This window comes from Lissotriton vulgaris, chromosome 8 (genome assembly GCF_964263255.1).
Source record: "Lissotriton vulgaris chromosome 8, aLisVul1.2, whole genome shotgun sequence".
In the NCBI taxonomy this organism is placed as follows: Eukaryota; Metazoa; Chordata; class Amphibia; order Caudata; family Salamandridae; genus Lissotriton; species Lissotriton vulgaris.
In genome coordinates, this window is record NC_141696.1 from 544,846,695 (window position 1) to 544,866,465 (window position 19,771).

Sequence of the window (19,771 nt, forward strand, 5' to 3'; positions counted from 1 at the left end):
CTTTGCATAGCTTGCATCCTGTGACAAATACCCACTCCTCTAGTGGTACAACTGCTCTTAACTTCTCAACCAAATATTCTATGTTCAAATAGGCTTTGCATCCAACCCAACCCCTGCCCAATTGCAATACCGGATGACAATTGTACCCAAGACTCCAACAAGACTGCATCCAGCAGTACTTACCCAGGAGGCTTTCTATCTCTTAAAATAAATGTTTCCCTACTCTGGCTAACATAGGGTCTAGACTTGTAAAAGACTCAATTTTTTGTCCAATCAGATCCCACATTTATACATAAATGTTGATTCTTGATTATTTGTTTTGTCTACAGATTTTTTGGTATCCATCACCATCTTCTGTGAAATAGTCTAACCTATCTTGTGAAAAAGAAACTAAATATTTATTCCCAAAATGTACCTTTCATTATCTAATGGTTACTGAAATTAAGTGTTGTGAGGGTACTTACTTGATCATAGGAACTCCCTTCATATGCCTTACTGAATGACATTTATAAGTCTATCAGAAACAAAAAGCTATGTCTACTGTTTTAAGTGACCTCTTGCATTTTCCTATAATATTTCCTGATGATCCAGAGGGTCCATACACCTTTTAATGCACAGGATAAAGGTTTCTACCAACGTTGCCCTATGAATACAAAATGTAATTCGTATTTCGATCAGTATTAGTTTCTACAATACTTTGAACAAAAAAGGAAATCCTACTGCTAAGTTCCCAAAGCATATATAGTGTATGTGATCCCAACGTTGTGATAGGTCACCAAATTACATTTTTTTTTTAAAACACTTTTCTTAATCTATTTAGTTCTAGAAACCAATATTATCCAATCTATAATGCAAAGCACAGAGATATAAAAATAGAATTTACAGCCCACAACCTCCCCACAGGCCATATTCTTGTATCTAAAAGTGGAAATAATTTGGGTAATTTTAGAAATGCCTTTAGCTTTCTGCATAGGAAAAGAACTGCCAAGGATGCTAGCATTCAATATATTAGTCCATTAGATCCACGCATATTATACAGTCCCTTTGGTTTACATAGCAGTGGCAAAGTATCTAGGGTGGTCTTGGACCATTAGGAGTAAAGTGATGAGGGTTTGACTCGCCCATATTGTGGTTTTGTAGTATATTGTGTATTTTAAATATCATGAATTCCATGCATCTGCAACTTTTGGTGTCCTCCTACCACCATCCTATATGTTTCCTATAACATGGTTCTCACTCTTGGGGACCTCAATTGATCGTATGACTCGTTGGTGACTCTTGAAGCTCTTGTTAGTTCAAATGCTATCTCTCCATATGTGAAGCAATCTGGTGCTCGTTGTCCTCAATGGAGCAGGATTGAGGACACCTCAGCCAAGTAATCTGTCTCTATTCATCCATTTACTACCATTCCTATGAAACAAAAATAGGCAAATCTCAAATATGACCCAGTAGTATGTGTCCCTCCCTCTCTTGCTTGAGAGGGACACATCTTGTCCTCCCATGGCATCCACAATCTCATCAGTTTTGGGTCTTTATTTTGACTTGTACCATGGAAGGCAAATGTTCCCCATCCCTTTTTCGACCACAATGTCAGCTACAGTTGGTAAAAACCATTTCACTACTCCTCTGGATCTTGACGAGAAACTAGCATGTACCATCAGTTTATACTTTCCTGTCCCTTTAAATTCACATTTGTTTGCTTCCAAATATAATTATTATTTAGAGTTTTATGTAGCGCAAACTAGACCCTAGAAATCAGGTATCCGAGCGCTTTACATGAGCACCTGTTTCGTTACAGACAGACACATTCATTTTTTTTTGTTAGACACGGGGAGATTAAGTGATTTGCCCAGAATCACAGGATGTTGAGTCGTTGCAGAGATTCAAACCCGGTTCCCCTGCTTCGAGGTCGATTGCTCTAGCTGTAAGGCTACATCCTCCCCCAAATGTGTCTCCCACAGGAGAACTTCATCAGTCTGTTTCCATAGCATCTTGACAACCACTACCATTTTCACTTTATTGCTTAATCTATTGACCGCCCTTATCAGGAGTTTTTTTTAGCTTTCAGCAACACTATACTCAGCAACACTATACTGAGTCTTAGTCTCCACTATGTATGGGGTTGGACCAAAACTAATGCTTAATGGTACAATTTGTGCCTCCCTCACACCACACCGTTGTATGGCAGGTTCCAGCCTAGCTGCATTCCCAATGTACGTTGTGCCTGAACCAATTACTGTACCTTCTCAGGTAAAATAGCATTGAACAAATACATAAACAAGTAAATATGTCTCTGTTGTAGAGAAATGTCTGAATTTCAGTGAGACCTATATTTCTTTAGCCAATGCATCTCCTTCAAAGTTTTTGTCTCACTGTTGGACTTGGTCCTTTTTACAGGGTTATCCCCAAACTTTTTTCCGCTTCCTCCTATTTTCTATGACCTATTTTTGTTGGCTTTAGGACTCTGTGCACTTTACCACTGCTATTCAGGGCTAATTTGCATATCCTTGCTGTGTAAATTATAATGACCATTGGTTATCCCTGATTGGCATATTTGATTTGCTAGTAATTCCCTTGTAAGGTGCACTGAGTGTGCCGGGTCTGTAAATCAAATGCTACTAGTGAGCCTTAAGCACTGATTGTGTCACCCACATGAGTAGCCCTGTAAGTGTGTCTCAGACCTACCACTGTAGTGTCTTCAGTTGTGAACTGCCATGTCGGCCTGGCAAGTGCACCCCCTTGTCAGGCCCTAACCTTCCCTTTTCTTACATGTAAGACACCCTCGGGTAGACCGAAGGTACCCCCCCATACCCCATGAGCAGTGTATGTGAAAGGTGGGACATGTACTGGTGTGTGTGACAGGTCCTGATGTTGCTAATTTCACCTTTTCACTATTGAAAGGATATTTTCCCCATCGGATAGAATGGGAGATACTTTATAACATCTTACAAGTACAACTTCCCATTGGGACAAGACAAAGAAATAAAGTTTAGGCTCTTTGAACTCAGAATTTAATAACGCACCTTTTAGCAAATATATTTTTTAAATTGTGTGTTGGAAAATGCCCCTCTGCTTGTTTTGTGGATTGACTGCCTGGTTTTGGAGTGACGGGCTGGGGATGTGCTTTCACTGTAGACTGCTACTGGGGAGTATGAGGTGTGCCTGTCACTTCCCGGATGACTCCGAGCTGAGTAAAAAGACCTTTGCTGCGTGTAGAGTAGTGGGAGCAGTTTTCCTTCCACTGAATAGGGCCTGTCTCCCCTGCAATGAATCAATCAAACACTTGTAAAGCGTGCTACATACCCGTGAGGGTCCCAAGGCGCTGGGGGGGAAGAACGTTGCTACTGATCGAAAAGCCAGATATAGAGAAGTCTTCTGAAGGCCAGCAGGTTCTGGGTCTGTCGTAGGCCGGTAGGGAAAGTGTTCCAGATCTTGGCGCCGAGGTAGGAGAAGGATCTGCCGCCGGCGGTTGTTTTCCGGATGCGTGGAACTGTGGCGAGGGCGAGGTTGGCAGAGCGGAGGCTGCAGGTGGGGGTGTAGAAGCTGAGTCGGCCATTGAGTTATGCAGGTCCGGCACTGTGTAGGGCTTTGTGTGTGTGGAGGAGGAGTTTGAAGGTGATCTTCTTGTTGACAGGGAGCCAATGCAGGCCTCTAAGAAGGGGTGTGATGTGGCTGCGTCAGGGGGCATCGAGGATCAGTCATGCTGAGGTGTTCTGGATGTGTTTTAGCCGTCTCAGGAGCTTGGTTGTTGTTCCGGCGTAGAGGGCGTTCCCATAGTCCAGTCTTCTGGTGACGAGGGCCTGGGTGATGGTTTTTCTTGTGTCGGAGGGGATCCATTTGAAGATCTTGCAGAGCATTCAGTGGGTGTTGAAGCAGGAAGCGGAGACGGCGTTGACCTGCTTGGTCATGGAGAGGGAGGAGTCTGGGATGACCTCCAGGTTGTGTGCGTGGTCGGTGGGTTCTGGGGCTGTTCCTAGTGATGTTGGCCACCAGGACTCGTCCCAGGTTGAGGGGATGGGACCGAGGATGAGAACCTCCGTCTTGCCTGAATTCAGCTTCAGCCTGCTATCCTTCATCCAATCAGCGACGGCCTTCATTCCTCTGTGGAGGTTGGCTTTGGCGGTGTGGGGGTCTTCGTGAGGGAGATGTTCAGCTGGGTGTCGTCGGCGTAGGAGATGATGCTGAGGCTATCCTGTCTAGCAACGTGGGCGAGTGGTGCCATGTAGATATTGAACAACGTCGGGCTGAGGGATGATCCCTGTGGAACGCCGCAGATGATCTCGTTTGTCTTGGAGCAGAAGGGTGGGAGGCGGACGCTCTGGGTTCTGCAGAAGAGGAAGGATTGGTCCAAGCCAGGGCCTTCCAGCATCATGGAGGCGTGCTGTTAGGGTGCGGTGGCAGACCGTGTTGAAGGCTGCTGATAGGTCCAGAAGGATGAGGGCGACTGTTTCTCTTTTGTCCATAAGGATCCTGATGTTGTTGGTGGCGGCGATGAGGGCCGTCTCGGTGCTGTGGTTGCTGCGGAAGCTGGACTGGGATGGGTCCAGGATGTTGTTGTCTTCGAGGTAGCGGGTCAGCTGTCTGTTGACTATCTTCTCCGTGACTTTCGCCGGAAACGGGAGCAGGGAGATGGGCCGGAAGTTGTTGAGGTCCTTGAGGTCCGCCTTGGGTTTCTTCAGTAGGACGTTCATCTCGGTGTGCTTCCAGCTCTCCGGGAACGTTGCTGTCTCGAAGGAAATGTTGATTGTTTTCCGGAGATGGGGTGCAATGGCTGTGCTGGCTTTGTTGAACACGTGGTGAGGGCATGGGTCAGATGGGGATCCGGAGTGGATGGAGTTCATGGTCTTGATGGTGTCTTTGTTGCTGACGTTGGACCAGGTGGTGAGTGAACTGTTGCAGGTGGTGGTCGCCGGTGTGGTGGTCTCGGCGGTGGATGTGGGGGTGGCCGTGTTGAAGCTGTTGTGGATGTCAGTGATCTTGCAGTGGAAGAAGGTGGCCAGTGAGGTAGTGTGGCTCACTGGTTAGAGGCGGCAGACCCGAGAGCAGAGGACGGCCCGGGACCAGGGTTCGATTCCCGGCGCGGCAGGTTTCTGGACCAGGGTCAGCGGACTCAATAATTCACTCGCCTCGGTGCCCACTCTGATCAGCGATCACACTCGGCAACTCTGGGCATTAGCTTGCCTCATCTTCACTAACGGCCCCACCAGACCGCCGGGGATGCCTGGTCTCACCCTGGAGATACCCATTAAGGGACCATCTCTCAGGGAAGCCAGGAAGGGTTTCGCAGCGGTCGAAGCGCCTTGGGACCCTCCGGGTAAGTAGTGCGCTATATAAATTCCTATACATTTACATACATTTACAGTGTGTCTTGTGCACAGGTCTTGAGATGGTGGAATGTTGTTGGTGTTGGAGCTGGGGTTGGAGAGTTCTTTCACGATTTTGAAGAGCTCTTTTCTGTTGTGTGCCTTGCTGTCTAGGCGGTTCTTGAAGGAAGTCCTATTGGCGGTCCTGATGAGTTGGTGGTGTCTGCGGGTGGCGTTCTTGTGGGCTGTGTAGCTGTCTGGTGTTTGGTCACGGCGCCAGCTCTTCATCTTCCGACAGGTGTGCTTGGAGGTCCGGAGGTCTACGGTGAACCATGCAGCTTTGTTGTTGGTGTGACTGTTGGAGGAGGTCCGGAGTGGGGCAAGGGTGTCGGCGCAGTTGTTGATCCACTGGTTGATGTTTATGGCGGCGGTGTCTGGGTCTGTGGGGTGAGCGGGTGGTTCCATGGTGAGGGTGGTGGTCAGATGGTCCTCTGTGATCTTGCTCCAGCAGCGGCGTGGCATCTGTTGGGTGTGGTGGGTTTCCTGAAGGGGAAATGGATGCATCTGTGGTCTGTCCAGTGGGGTGCGGTGGTGTGGTTGAAGGAGACGTGGGAACTTGCGGAGAAAATGGGGTCCAGTGTGTGTCCAGCAGCGTGGGTGTCGTCGCGAGCTGTTTGAGTCAGAGGTTGGCGAGGTTGTCGGTCAGGGCGGTGGAGTTGGTCGTTGTTGTTCTCGTGATGAAAGTTCAGGTCCCCGAGGAGGATGTAGTCCGTGGAGGCGAGTGCGTAGGTGTTGATGAGGTCGGCGATGGGGTTGCTGAACTGTGGTCGGGGTCTAGGTGGTCTGTAGATTAGTGTTCCTCTGAGAGTGTTGTTGGGGTCAGTGTGGATCTTGAAGTGCATGTGCTAGCCGGTGGTGAGGCTGTCGTCGGTGTTGGTCGAGACTCAGAGGGTTTTCTTGTGGACGATGGCGATTCCACCTCCCACTCCGTTGGTGCGGTCTCTGCTGGAGATCTTGTAGCCTTCTGGGATGGCTATGGCGATGTCTGGAGCGGAGCTGGTGTTCAGCCAGGTCTCCGTCAGAAAGGCGAAGTCAGGGGTGGTTGAGTCTAGGAGGTCCCAGAATTCGATGGGTTGCTTACGGGCGGAGCGGGTGTTGAGGAGGATGCATCGGAGGTGGTTGGGTTCTCTAGTTGATGGTTTGGTGGACCGGATGCTGGTGAAGCTGCAGTTCCGGCAGGTGACGGGCCCTTGGGTGCGATTCGGGTTGGCTCGGTAGCAGGAGTGATCTCGTCCTGGTTTGAGTGCGTGGAGGATGCTGGAATCGCGGTGCAGTCCGGTGTTGTGGCGGCTTCGGGGTCCAAGGGTTCTGGCGCTGGGCGCGGACGGGGACAGACAGGCTTATCATAAGAAGGAGAGGTGGGAGGGAGGAGCAGCTGGGAGGGGGGAGAGCCAAAGGGGGCGAGGGGGCAGGCCGCAAGGACGCAGCGGCGGGAAGAGGGAACGAGCACCGCTACAGGATGGAAACAAACAAGCCTAAGTTAAGGCAAGGCAGCAACAGCAATAAAAACAAAGGCAGTACGGTCACAATGCAAGATGTCACAGAAAAAATCTGAGGCACAAATACAGCGGTCAGAATACAGTAATGGGAGCACAGAATGCGATCAGCAGCTACATACCTAAGGCCCACTGGTCACCAGGGATTAGGCGCAGGTGGTAGCCTGCGGGTGGAGGCGGGCCTCGAACGCCCACAGGCAGAGACAGCAGCGGGGGCACAGGGGCGCAGTCAGGCGGAGCTGCGCGGCGTGGGGAGTGACCTGCCTGAAGACTGGGTCAAGGGTCGCTCTCTGCACAATGCTGTCTCCACCATCTGTGGTCATACTGCACCCGTGAGGACAGAACTGGTTTGGACTGGGCTCCGAGACCCTTGCACAAAGAACAACAAAGGCAAAAGGGGGTATAAGTAGTGGACCTTAGACCAGAGAATTTTAGATCACTTTGGGACTCGAGAGGCACCTTTGCCAAGGAGAAGAGCTGAAGAGCGGTGAGGAGGAGTACTGCCCCTTTGCTGTGTGGGCTTGCCCTGCAGTTTCTGTTTTTGCCAAGGAAAGGGCAAAGACTGGAACTTTGCTGTGAAACTGCTTGAAAAAGAATCTCCAAGGGCCTGATTGAGCTGCCCTCCTGTTCTGAAGTCTTAGGGACACAAAGATTTCACCCCCAGCTCCTCTGAACTCTATTGCAGATTGTTCTGACCTGCCAGGAGGTGCCTATTTTAGATTGGGCATCTGGAGGTTTTTCCTGCTGTTGGGAGCTGGAAGAAACCTAAGAGAAGTAAGAAAACCTGTCTCCTCCTGGTCAGAGATGACACCTTCACCTGCACTGAGGCCAGGGGTACAGCTTGTGAAGTTGACGCACCAACCAACCAGCCTGCACCGCAGCTCGGACGCCTGCAGTTTATTTGCATTTCAGGATGCCAGCGCTCGCACCGACTTGTCATCGTCAACGCCTACATCCTGTAATCATGGCTCTGATAACAGCCGAGCTTATTACCTGTTTGTTGTATTTTTGTTTTTTTGGTCTTGTTGAGTTTAGATAAATATACTCTAAATTGGTGTGGTGCAATTTGTGGTGTTATCACTGTATTACAGTGTGTACTGTGTGTTTTGAGTACAAATACTTTACACATTGCCTTGGCATAAGTTTGTCTGCTCTTGCCAAGCTACCCACGGGGTGAGCAGGGTTATCTAAAGTGTGTATCTCCCTTATCCTGACTAGAAGCAAGGGCTCCTATTTGGACAAAGGTACCTACCTCTGCCAAATAGATACCGCCATTTCTAACATTCATCATGATCGGTTTTCTTGGCTTCACCTCACCCAGTCCGATCCAACCTAAAACAAAAAGTACTGACAGTAGTCTGTCAAATAGTTCATAAAGCAGTCTCACTGTTAGACTGCTCCTCACCTCGGTCAGAACAAGTTTCTTTTTAGTTTTCCTATTACTCATTTTGTCTTAGTCCTACTGCACCCTAGTTATCTATATACTATGGATATCCAAAAGGAAGCCCCATCTCCAGTCCCCCCCACCCCCCCCCCCCCCACCTTCTCACTGGTCATCGGAGAGATTTTCTTTTATTCCTCTTCTATTCTTTCCAGTATTAGTTGATAGGAGAGGACCTTCTCTTTCACAGTCTGTTAATGTGCCATATTCTCTCCTCCATCTCCACTCAATATAGCAATGCATATCCTGTATTCAAGATTGTACCCCACATCAAAGCTTTGTGTTGAATGGCCTTATTGAAATCTGGGAATAGGATTCAAATTTAGTTCTCATAGGAGATGGGTCTTGCCATCTTGGACAATAGCGTCCATGTTTCGGTAGTCTAGAAAGCAGGCCATGATGGCACTGGGATAGGCACCAGATGTAGGAGGGCAACCGGCACCCTATGACCTCATTCACCAAAGGAAATAAAATATGGAACCTCTTAGCCTTAAGAAATGTTGTATTTTACTCCTCAATTAATAATTCTATGTTTGGTCTTCAGGTGTTCTGGCATACTCCTAAATCGTATATTTTTGTGATGCGGCTTTTGCATCTTTCAGGCACCATTGCAAGGCCACAATTTTTTCATACAACCCTCCAGTTGCTCCACTTTGGTTATTCTTGTGGACAGTCGTCTCTGCTGTCTCCACTCCGTCATTCAATTAGGGACCCGCCGATTTTTGGGCCTCCAGCCTCAACAAAGCCTCTGACCTGCCTGCAATGGCATCTAATACACTTCCTCTGTAATTTGTTTTTAGCAGAGAGCTTACAAAATCTGTTAGTTCCTGTTGTCCCCTTTTAAAAAGTAGATCATGAAAATACGCAAGGATAACTGGCAAGTTCAATTTACCGCTGTATGATGGTTCTGGGAGTACTTTTGGAGCTTTCCTGTTTCAAGCCCTGAGGCTTTAAATCTTGATGTACTGAAGCTTAAGACATTGAAGTATAAAAAGCTTAAGCAACAATAAGCATGCACGTTCAAGGTCAAGCTACATCCGGGATGTCAAAATTCACTAACCAGGAAAATATAGTTGATCCCAGATGTATATGAAACCACGTGGGCTAGTTAAATACTGCACTGAGGATGTAATGGAAGTAATTACTGGTGGCAATAATTCCCCTGTTAGCAAGCCTAACAGTTATTGAATGTTACAGCTCTGTCCCTCTTACATAATGTATATGTCTGTTTCATGCTTGGATGATTGTTGGTAGGTTTTAGGTGGTGATTTGCTCTGTTTCCCTCACACACCTGTTGTATATGCATTTGTAAATATGGGCACAGCTGGGTATACATTCTAAACCTTTATGGTGAGTATTCTGGCTCAAGAGTTGTGTATGTAATTGATCCTGATTACTGTGGTACCATTGGCATTTCTAGTCAACCAGGTCCATCTCATTTCCACAGTCCATCAGTGCCTCTTAGGCATTTACCCCATTTACAGTCTAGCTTTGAGAATGAAGCTTGCGAGAGACATGCTGTGATGTAGGGTCATGTGCCAGGAGATTACAGGTATTTGGATAGAGCAAATTAGCGGGTGGGTGTATGTTTCTAAAGCCACATTTAAGAAAAATCATGGATGGTCCCCTGCCCTTTCAGGTGTAATAGCAGAATATACACTTTACCACTCCTGCCTTTCACAGAGTTCCTGGGAGATACAAATATGAAATAGTTTGGTACAGTAGGCTTTCTGCTGCTAATGTTGGAAGCAGCTATCCAAATTGTCCTAAGAATTAAAAATAAATAATTGTTTTGAATATAAATCCAGCCCAATGTGGTAGATGGTCCCCTCATTTTAACATTTTGCATTGCTTTTCTGAATCATAAACCAACAGCAATTTCATGTGTGTGGAAACAACAAATATATATATATGCATGTGTGAAATTACATTTTCCATGCCCTGTCACTTAACTTGCCACTTAGTTTTCTTTATTATATTGCATTGGGTCTCCTGACAAATTAGACCAGCTTGATCAAATCAAAGGACAATGCCATCCCATACAGTGAATTAATTCAGATCATGGTGGCCCGCGCATCTGCTCCACACCTTAGCAAACTTCTTGGGACAACCTCGATCTGAGTCTATCGTGATGTAGACTGTTTTTGAGTAACTGATCCCAACTTTCTTTCAGAACATGTGCATCATTGGGCAGTCTGCTAGTAAAAGTATCAAATCCTCTATAGTCCTTTAAACAGACATCAGTGCCTGTTCTCCCAAATGTCAACCTTTGAGTGAGGACTCCGTTGACTCCTTGTAAGATCTTCAGTTGGACCAGTTTAAAATCTGGTCTGATAGACCCTTATCAAGGGTACATCTTGTTTGCTTCTTACCATTTTCACTCATTCAGTAGGCCACAATCTGACCTTACCAACCTTTCAACTTGTCAAGGGTTTCAAGAACATTATCAATCAGCATCTGGTAAAATATAGGCGCTGCCTTCTTTCTACAGGTGTGCTATATTAAAAATATTGTAATGTCTTCACATATCTTCTTATCCAATATTAAAGTGTTCGTCTTAGCACATTAACTGATCATTTGCAGATACACATCCTTTCATAAACTGAACTGTCATCCTACTGCTATTACCAATCTGCTCAGTACAATTTAAAACGGGAATGATCATGCATGCGTAGTAGGCAGTGTTGGAAAATACCTTTGCACTTTTAGATCCTAGTCTGAAGAAAAAACTAACACTACACAAGCTTATTTTTGCTTTTTTTATATGTCTCTTTCAATGTCTTTTCATCTCATTTTAGTCTGGTTCAGAGTGAAGCTTCACTTGAGAGACGCCAAAACGCACATTGAAAAAAAGAAATGTGTGGCTTTTTGGCTAGAGCGGTATGCCAAGAGAGAGCCTGGGAAGGCTGTGACAGTGGTGTTTGACATGGCCGAAAGTGGGCTCAGTAACGTAGTAAGTATTTTGGTGATCTGGTTTATTTTCAGGTTTTATGAACTGTTATTACTTATAAATGAATTTTAAGTTTTGAGAAGGGCACCTGACCCTTTTCTTGGTGAGTCCACCTGGTAGTTTCCCCACCAGTGCTGTGTTATTGGTTTACTCCACAAGATGTTCAAATTGTTAGTATTCCAAGGCTTTGTATTCTAATTTCCAAATGCATTTAGTGGATAATAAAGGAAAGGCCATGACAGTCCAACATTGCTTATTAGAGACTTCTGAAATTTTTAACACATTTATGAAGGAAATGCAAGTATTATGTTTTTTTCTTGTGTACTTTTGATTTTTCTTGTATAATAAGGGTTCATTTTGTAGGCCTCATGCAAGGCACAAACCTAACTTAAAATAGTATTTGAACTGACTGCTTTAGAGCACTAGTCTAAATGTTAGAATTTACCAAAATGCACAACGCACAAAATGTAAATGTGAACAAAAGAACAGTTAATTCATTGAATAATATAGGTAGAAATTGCACATTCTTGAAATTTAGACATCTATACTCTCCACCAGACTCCTACAAGTCCTTACAGCTCTAATCCATAGGGAGCAGTATGGCATTATGACTGTTAGATCAACAAGATACAATCTACGTCGCACACATACCTGGCTGGACTAAATTAGAAATCAATCTGATCATGCTCACATCTTTCTAGCGTTTGACGCAGAAAAGGCATTTGATGCAGTGCTTTGGCCTTTTTTTGGACATGAATTTGAATTTGAATTTAAAATACTTGTAGAGCGCAGCGTTCACCAGACGGTTTCTTGGCGCTTTGAAGGCATAGTAAGCAGGGGCGAAGCAATAGATGGATTACTGCGGGAAAGCCTGATTGAACAAAAAGGTTTTCAAGCCCTTACGGAAGAGGGAGTAGTGTTTGGTCGACCGCAGATGGTCGGGGAGGGAGTTCCAGAAGGTGGGTGCCAAAAAAGAGAAATTGGCCCCTCCCCACTTTTTTCGCTTGTAGCGGGGTACCTGTAGAAGGGATTGAGAAGATGAGCTAAGCTCTCTGGCGGGGACATATTCCTTTATCAGGGAGATGATAAAGGCAGGGGCTGATCCCTGGCGTGCCTGGAAAACCATGCAGCCAGTTTTAAAGAGGGAACGTTCCCTGACAGGCAACCAGTGGAGCGCCTTCAGTAACGGAGTTGAGTGGTGGGAGCGGGGGAGGCCGTACACTAGCTGGGCCGCCTGGTTTTGCACCAGCTGTAGCTTTCGTAAACTGTAGGCTGGAATGCCGTTGTACAGGACATTTGCGTAATCCAGCCGGGAGATCACTAAGGCAGACATGATCAACTTAAGTGCCAAGGGGGAAAAAAAACGGGAGACAGTGCGAATAGTACGAAGAATGAGAAAGCAGAAAGACGACAGAGCTAATTTGTGAGTGAAGGGTGAGGTGATTATTCATTTTGATGCCTAAGGTCATAACTGTAGGAGAGGGAGTGGGAGGGGAACCTAAGGAAGAGGGCCAAAATTAAGAGTTCCAGGGACTGGAAGAGCCGCCAGTGAGAACCAACTCGGTTTTATCCGGGTTCAACTTCAGGTGGTTGTGGCTCATCCAGTCCCTGATGAAAATCATAATAGTCTGAAAGTTAGAGATAGAATGGGAAGAAGGAGAAAGGTTGAAGACGAGCTGGTCATCGCATAATTGTATACGGTGACCTCCAGCTGCTGGAGTGCAAAAATTAGAGGATAGATATAAAGATTGAACAAAAGAGGGGAAAGAGAGGAGCCCTGGGAACACCACAAGTGATCTTAAGTGGAGTTGCCATGAAATCCCCCAACCGGACAGCCTGGGTGCGATCCCTCAGGAAGGACGATAGCCAGACCAGGGCTGAGCCCCCGATTCCCGCCGCTCTGATACGTGAAAGCAAGATGGAGTGGTCCACCGTATCAAAAGCGGCGGAGAGATCGAGGAGCACCAGGGCCTGGTGTTTATTTTGGTCCATGCCCTCCCTGAGGTTGTCCAGGACCGACACCACGACAGACTCAGTAGAGTGCCTAGGCCGAAAGCCTGCTTGACAAGGCGCCAGGCCCCCCGTTGCTTCCACGTGGGCACTGAGTACCGAAGTTACATGGCGCTCGAGCACCTTGCCCAAGTAGGGCTGCAGGGAGATGGGGCGGTAGTTGACTGGGGCGGCCGGATCTGCACCAGGCTTCTTTAAAATTGGCACTATTGTGGCAGATTTGAGAGCTGGAATCACAACCCCTTGCGCAAGGGAGCTATTAAGAAAAGTGATCGGGGGCTGAGTGCAGACGGAGTAAATCTGTTAAAGGATGCGGGCCGGACAGATATCGGCCGGGGAACCTGACTTTACCTTAGGAAGAGTTTCCAAAAATACTTCTTCAGTGAGAGGGGGAATCGAAGACAGACGACACTGGACTATGGGAGGGAGGGGATTAACAAAAGTAGAAGAGGGGGGTGGGATGTTAGTCTTGATATTGGTGATTTTATCCAGGAAATAATAATTCAGTGAATCACATAGGGACTGGGTAGGAGGGGTTTAGGGGTGGTCCTCTCAGAAAAGGCTAAATCCTGTACGATGGTAAAGATCTCCCTAGATTTATTCTCTGCCGCCAGGATTTTTGATGAGAAATAGGCAGTTTTGGCTCCTAGAATAGCTTTTTTATAATCATGTAATTGTGTGAGGTAATGGGTTTTCAGTAGGGGGCAGTAGTCCCTTCTCCATTGCCTCTCAGCTCGCCGGAGGGTCAGCTTTTTATCCTTTAAGTCTTCGCTGAACCACCGGTTAGACTCTTTAGGTCTTTTGGTTGAGATCCGGCATAAGGGAGCTACTAAATCGCAGCCTCCAGCATGCCAGGTATCGATAGCAGTGGCTTGCAATGAGGAGGATAGGCCCACCAGGTTGGGTGAGGAGTTCAAGATAGTGAGGAGAGGTCAACACGGTTCCAGTTCCGTGCCCAAGTGTTTTTTGCAAGCGGAACCTTAGTTACAGGGTTGAGGTGGAGGGAAAACGAGATAAGAGCATGGTCAGACCATGGGCATGGGGACACAGATATGGATGAAATGGAATAGTTGAGAGACCAAACTTGGTCTAGCACATGTCAGTGTGTGTGTGTCGGAACTTGAATGTGGGGGATAAAATTCAAAGATTGGAGTGATTCTGTGAATTGCTTGGAGGATGTGCATTCAAGGGGATCTGTGGGCCAATAGTTAAAATCGCCTAGCACTAGGACGGAGGCATAATTAACCGCCAGCGTGGCCAGTAAGTCCTGAAAGGCTGGCATAAACAGAGGAGTAGACTAGGGGGGGGCGATACATTAGCAAACAAGTGAGCAGGGTGAAAAAGTAGATAAGCGAACCACAAGATGCTCAGTGGGGACAATAGGGGGGGAGGGGAGAAGTTGGAATTATACTCAGACCGGGCAATAAGCGCCACGCCACCCCCTATCTTGCCCGCCGGGCGGTCAGCACGAATGGCCACATACACTGATTAAGTTCTGATTTGCTCCCTTCTATAGGAAATGGGTCAAATTAATATACCATGCCCGAACTGCTGTGGTCTGGATAAACTGGGTACTGCCTGCAGAATTCTCCTTTGATAGAGGTATGAGACTTGGTTGTCGCCCCGGTCCCCTCTTCTTTTTGCCCATACCCTGGAATCCCTGGCCTGTGTGGCTGTGATCACTCTGGGTTTCCCTGGATTCCGGATTGCGGGTGAAACCGCAGAAGAAGAGCAAATTTCGCTCTACGCTGATGACAGTCTCCTCTGCATTACAGAACCGTTCTTGTCCCTTCCGTACACCTTTCAACTATTTGAATATTATGTGAGACACTCTGGATGCAGTACTTAGTGGGGCAACTCAGTGCTTTATCTTCCACAGAAAGGGATTGAGGTGCTCTAACTACCTTGTCATCTCAAACACACACAGCCCATAGATTCTAATACTTGGGTATCTACATGACACTGGAAAGGGAGCTTTGTTTTGAGCCCAATCTAGTGAGGGTGTTACGAGCCTGCCGAGAAGACATGGAGAGGTGGCGAGGGCTGACCCTTGCTCTGATGGGATGACGACAATGTTTAAGATGATTTTTCCTAAGTTGTTCTACGCACTGCAATACACTTACTACCATATCCCCCCAGAGACCTTCACGGTGATTGAAGGGAACATTTCAGACCTATTTGGGGATTTCCAGCACCCCAGAATTGCCCTTAAAACCCTACAACACAAACAATATATTGGTGGGTTGGCATTGCCTGACATACATGCCTACTATTGGGCTGCCCACCTCCATGAATGTGAACAATTGGTTGTTTAACCACCTGGATTGCTCAACCCTCAGGCTGGAACAGGCACAATTGGGTGAGAGCTCCTGTCTGCTTTACCTGTACGGAGGCAGGGGGACTCTGTGTTTCCTTCCTGCCTCTCGGGTCACAATAGCATCCTGGGACAAAGCTATTACAATCATAGGGTATCTCTGTAAACCTATGAGGGAAACATTCTTATGGGAGGGGCATTGGCTTCCCGAGATAAAAAATCTAAAGTGATTCAAGGCCTGGGAGTCAATCGGGATATCCAGGGTAGGAGACGTGGTTGAAGATGGCAACCTCATGCCAATTTCATCGCTCCAATGAGAATACTGGATAAACTTAAATCAGTTCCTAAAATAAGCTCAAATACGGCATGCGTGGAGGACTGAGGCACTCCCCTGGGATGGTATCCCGGAATAGGCCCCTCTTGAGGGACGACTTCTACAGGAGGAATAAGGGTGGGGTGCAATTTTTCTCACATACAGAACCCTCAATAATAACATGCCTGATATCCTACTTACACTGCGGGGAAAATGGGTGGAAGAGGTGGTGGAACTGGAAGACATAAGTTGGGATGTGGCCCTAATGCACCAGAGGGAATTAGCAATCAAATCATGGCTACTAGTAGGGTAGTTTAAATATTACATTGAGTGTACTATGATAGACATTGGTTGCATGCTTTGGGAAGGGCACACACCCGCATTGTTTGAGATGGCAGGGAAAACATGGTTCCTTCTTTCATACGATTTGGAATTGCTCCCTGATACAGGACTACTGGGTTGCAGTCTCCCGGGAACTTAATAGTTTGTTTTTGGTACAGATCGTGCTGGACCCTAAGTTCATCGTTTTGGGGATACCCACTGATATTGACCTATAGCGGGCTCAGCTCATGTTCTGTGGTCTTCGCTTGGTAGTGGCGGAAAGAGATCTAGCTCAATACTTGGGGGCACAGGAGTGCCCAACGATACAAGAATGGAAACTGGGAATGGCTATGTACATGGTGGCTAAAAAAGTAACTAATACGAAAATGTGTACGGTGTGGGGTAAATGGATTTAATACTTTTCCTTCGAGGTAGCAGAAGACATTGCGACTCCGAGTTGGGTGGGGACTTGAAGGGTGAGAGAGAGATGTTGACTGATGTAATGGAGTCTATATTTTGGTGTTTCCTATTGCTGCTGAACCAGAACTGGCTGATGAATATCAGGGGAGGGAGAGGGGGCTGGAGAGATTGTGTGCTGTTATGACTTCTTACTGAAAAATGGTCAATGGGGTTGGTCCCCAAACTAACTATGCAATGTTTTTTCTTTGCTCCTGTACATTGTTTTGAAAATAAAATAATATATATTAAAAAAAAAAACATGTTCACTGGAATTTTAATAATTTGTAAACCACCAAAAATGAACATTTAAAGCCTAAACGCAGGGTGCCTTATCTAAAAATATATAAAGTATACTCGGGGTTAAAACCATATTCACTGGAGTTACTGCAAATATACTAAAATATATATTAGCTGCTCGGTCTCTGTTACCACCCAAACGTGAATGCTGCGCTTGAGAAATTCATGGGGTTACTTCCAGGTGCTCCATTTAGGATCCAAAGTCATACAATGATTTTGTATTTATCTATTTAATTGGAAAGGTATGCAAGAAAAAGCAACCAACATTTGAGTATGTGAAGCATTCGTTGAGGGTGCACTCTTTTTAGTAAGATGAAAACAGTGTCCAGAAGACCTAATTTTTCAAGCCTGATGTTTGTGGGCTAATCCATACACCCAATACCACTTCATTGAGTCCTGTTGTCAATGAGATATTCTTCCTAAAAGGTATATATTGTATCTTTTTACATGGTTGCCATCTCCACTGGATTTTAGATTGTGGATTCTAGTGGCAGAGTGATTCAACAGGTGCTGAAGTGAGAGGACGTGTCGGGGGGTTGTTGCTCTGCACTTAATAACCTGGTAACTCACATCTCCTGTGTCCTGGTGTCTTAAAAGTGGTGACCAGGATGGGATGTTAATTTCAGGACACTGTACTGCCAGGAGGATTTGAAGGTGATTGTGACGAGTTGCGGAGAACAAAAACAACCCCTGGTACTCTGTTTGGCCGCGAGGAGCCTAAAGAAATTGACAGGACCTAGTGGCGCTGTGGTCCTTGTTTGGTGAGTTGCCTGTTATAGATGGATCAAGCCCTGATCTGTTGACTGGGTACGGGTGTTCTGCTTAATTCAGATACTCTGTCCATCACCACCCCCTTTTCAGAATCGTTTTGTCCACCATAAGCGTGGAAGGGTATGCTCAGACATGAGTCCCTTGCTCACTGCACCATCAGGATTAAAGCAAGCCGGGCCGAAGACGGCTGTAATGCCAGAAACCGGTCCCCAGAAGCTTGTTTCCTTTCCAGTAAAAGAATAGGATTGGTAGTTTGGTCTGCCCTGGTCCCATGATACACTGGGCCAGGGACAGACTAATTTGCATGTAGCCTGGTTCTGAGCTGGGATGGTGCAGTGTGCTAAAAAACGGTGATGGATCAAGCCCTGATCTGTTGACTGGGTACGAGTGTTCTGCTTAATTCAGATACTCTGTCCATCACCACCCCCTTTTCTGAATCATAGATGGATAGTGGCATTTCTGTGAAGTTACAGGTGTTCTGAGGTACACGGGAACTAGTGTACGGAAGGTGTGAGTTTACAGTATAGCTGCGGTGTTGCCCTTCATATGCTGCTCCTGCGTCACCCTCCAGCGCAGGCATTGAGCCTCAGTGGAGCAAGATAAAGCGAGCTGTTGTGTTCATTTGAAGATGAGCAAGCACATCATTTACCAGGGGCAGGTAATGAGCCTCAGTGATGCATTGAAGTCTGTGTCAGTGTGGCCACTGCAGAATGTGGCATTGTAGACCATTGAAAGTCCGCTGGCAGCTGAGGGAGGTGACCTACTGCCTTATGTAGGTACGTTGCGCATAGTGCATGCCGGAGGCGTTCAGTTATTGTGGCAACCAAGAGCGGGGAGGCATGTTACTAAGGGATCTTCCCGTAGTTTGTTGAGCACTTCACACACTGCCAAAGAGAGTGTTCTATGGCAATTTGAGTGCAAAGCACGTGGCATATTGCTGAGGAGCATGTGTAAGGACGGTTTGGAAGGTGGAAGCTAGGAATTTCTTTTGAGTTAGGTGAATCCATCATAAAGAGCTCCTGATGGACTATGGTGACTACTTTATTTAATTTAGTTCCTTGTTTGTTGGTATAAAATGACATTGTGTGCACAAGATATTTAGACATTGAGTGGTGGTTATGAGGAGATCGTTATACAAGTAACTTCAAGGTAACAAGTTGTTGAGCATATGTTTGGGTAAGATGGAGGCATCATCAATAGTTGCTCCTCCAAAAATGTTAAAAAAATCCTGGTGTTTCTGCTATGGTGTGGGAAGACTGGTGCTAGTATTTAGAGATATACTTAGAAGCAATTGGGGGGAGCTTTTGTAGCGTCTCGCAAAGTAGCACTATTAAAAAATAATGTGGGTGTTGAGGGCAGAAAAGTTTTAAAAACCTTACCAAAGCTAGCTTGTGTTAACTAACCGTGAGGGTGAGGAAGGGACTGAATCGAAGGAAGTAATGTCAGCGGTTGTGCTCATGAAAGCCGCGGAGGACAATTATGAGAAGAAAAGAAGCTTAGTAGTTGAGAGGCTAAAGAGAGAACTTAAAGACTTGCACACAGAGATAAGAGACCAGTTTATTAACAGAACCTGTAATGTAAAAATTCAAGAAAGATTGTTAGAACCGAAGGATCCTTCTTTACAAAAGACCAGACCATGCACGGCAGGTAGAACCCATGTCTAGATATGTTAAAGAACTTAATGAGGATCAGGTTAAGGACCAATGTGATCTTAAGAAGGTGAATGTAGTACAGAAAACAAAGAAAGGGTTTGAAAATGCAACCAAAATGCTGGCAACTAAAAACAAATGCATGTTTTAGGTGTGGTAGTTTTAGACATACTGCAGAGGCAGAAAGATGCCCTGCTGCAAAATAATTTTTTTTAAATGCAAGAAGTTAGGGCATTTTTCGCGTATGTGTAAATCAGAGAGTCAAGGAATGTTGAAACGTTCACTGAATGCCATCACAGAGTTCAGTGGAAAGTATTTCTTGTAATTGGAGAAATAACAGAAGGGTATTGTCCACCCTTTGCACCATGAAAATCAATAAAACTAAGG

At 46.2% G+C, this 19,771-nt stretch overlaps 1 protein-coding gene across 1 annotated transcript in view; it reads left to right on the plus strand.

Annotated features, from left to right (window-relative positions):
• The window catches only part of MOSPD2 (motile sperm domain containing 2), a 501,534-nt gene that overhangs the window by 51,844 nt on the left and 429,919 nt on the right, over positions 1 to 19,771 (plus strand). Inside the window, exon 5 of the mRNA XM_086934358.1 lies at positions 11,099 to 11,253. Within this exon, the coding sequence (XP_086790484.1) occupies positions 11,099 to 11,253 (155 nt within the window). The remainder of the gene's footprint in view (positions 1 to 11,098; positions 11,254 to 19,771) is intronic.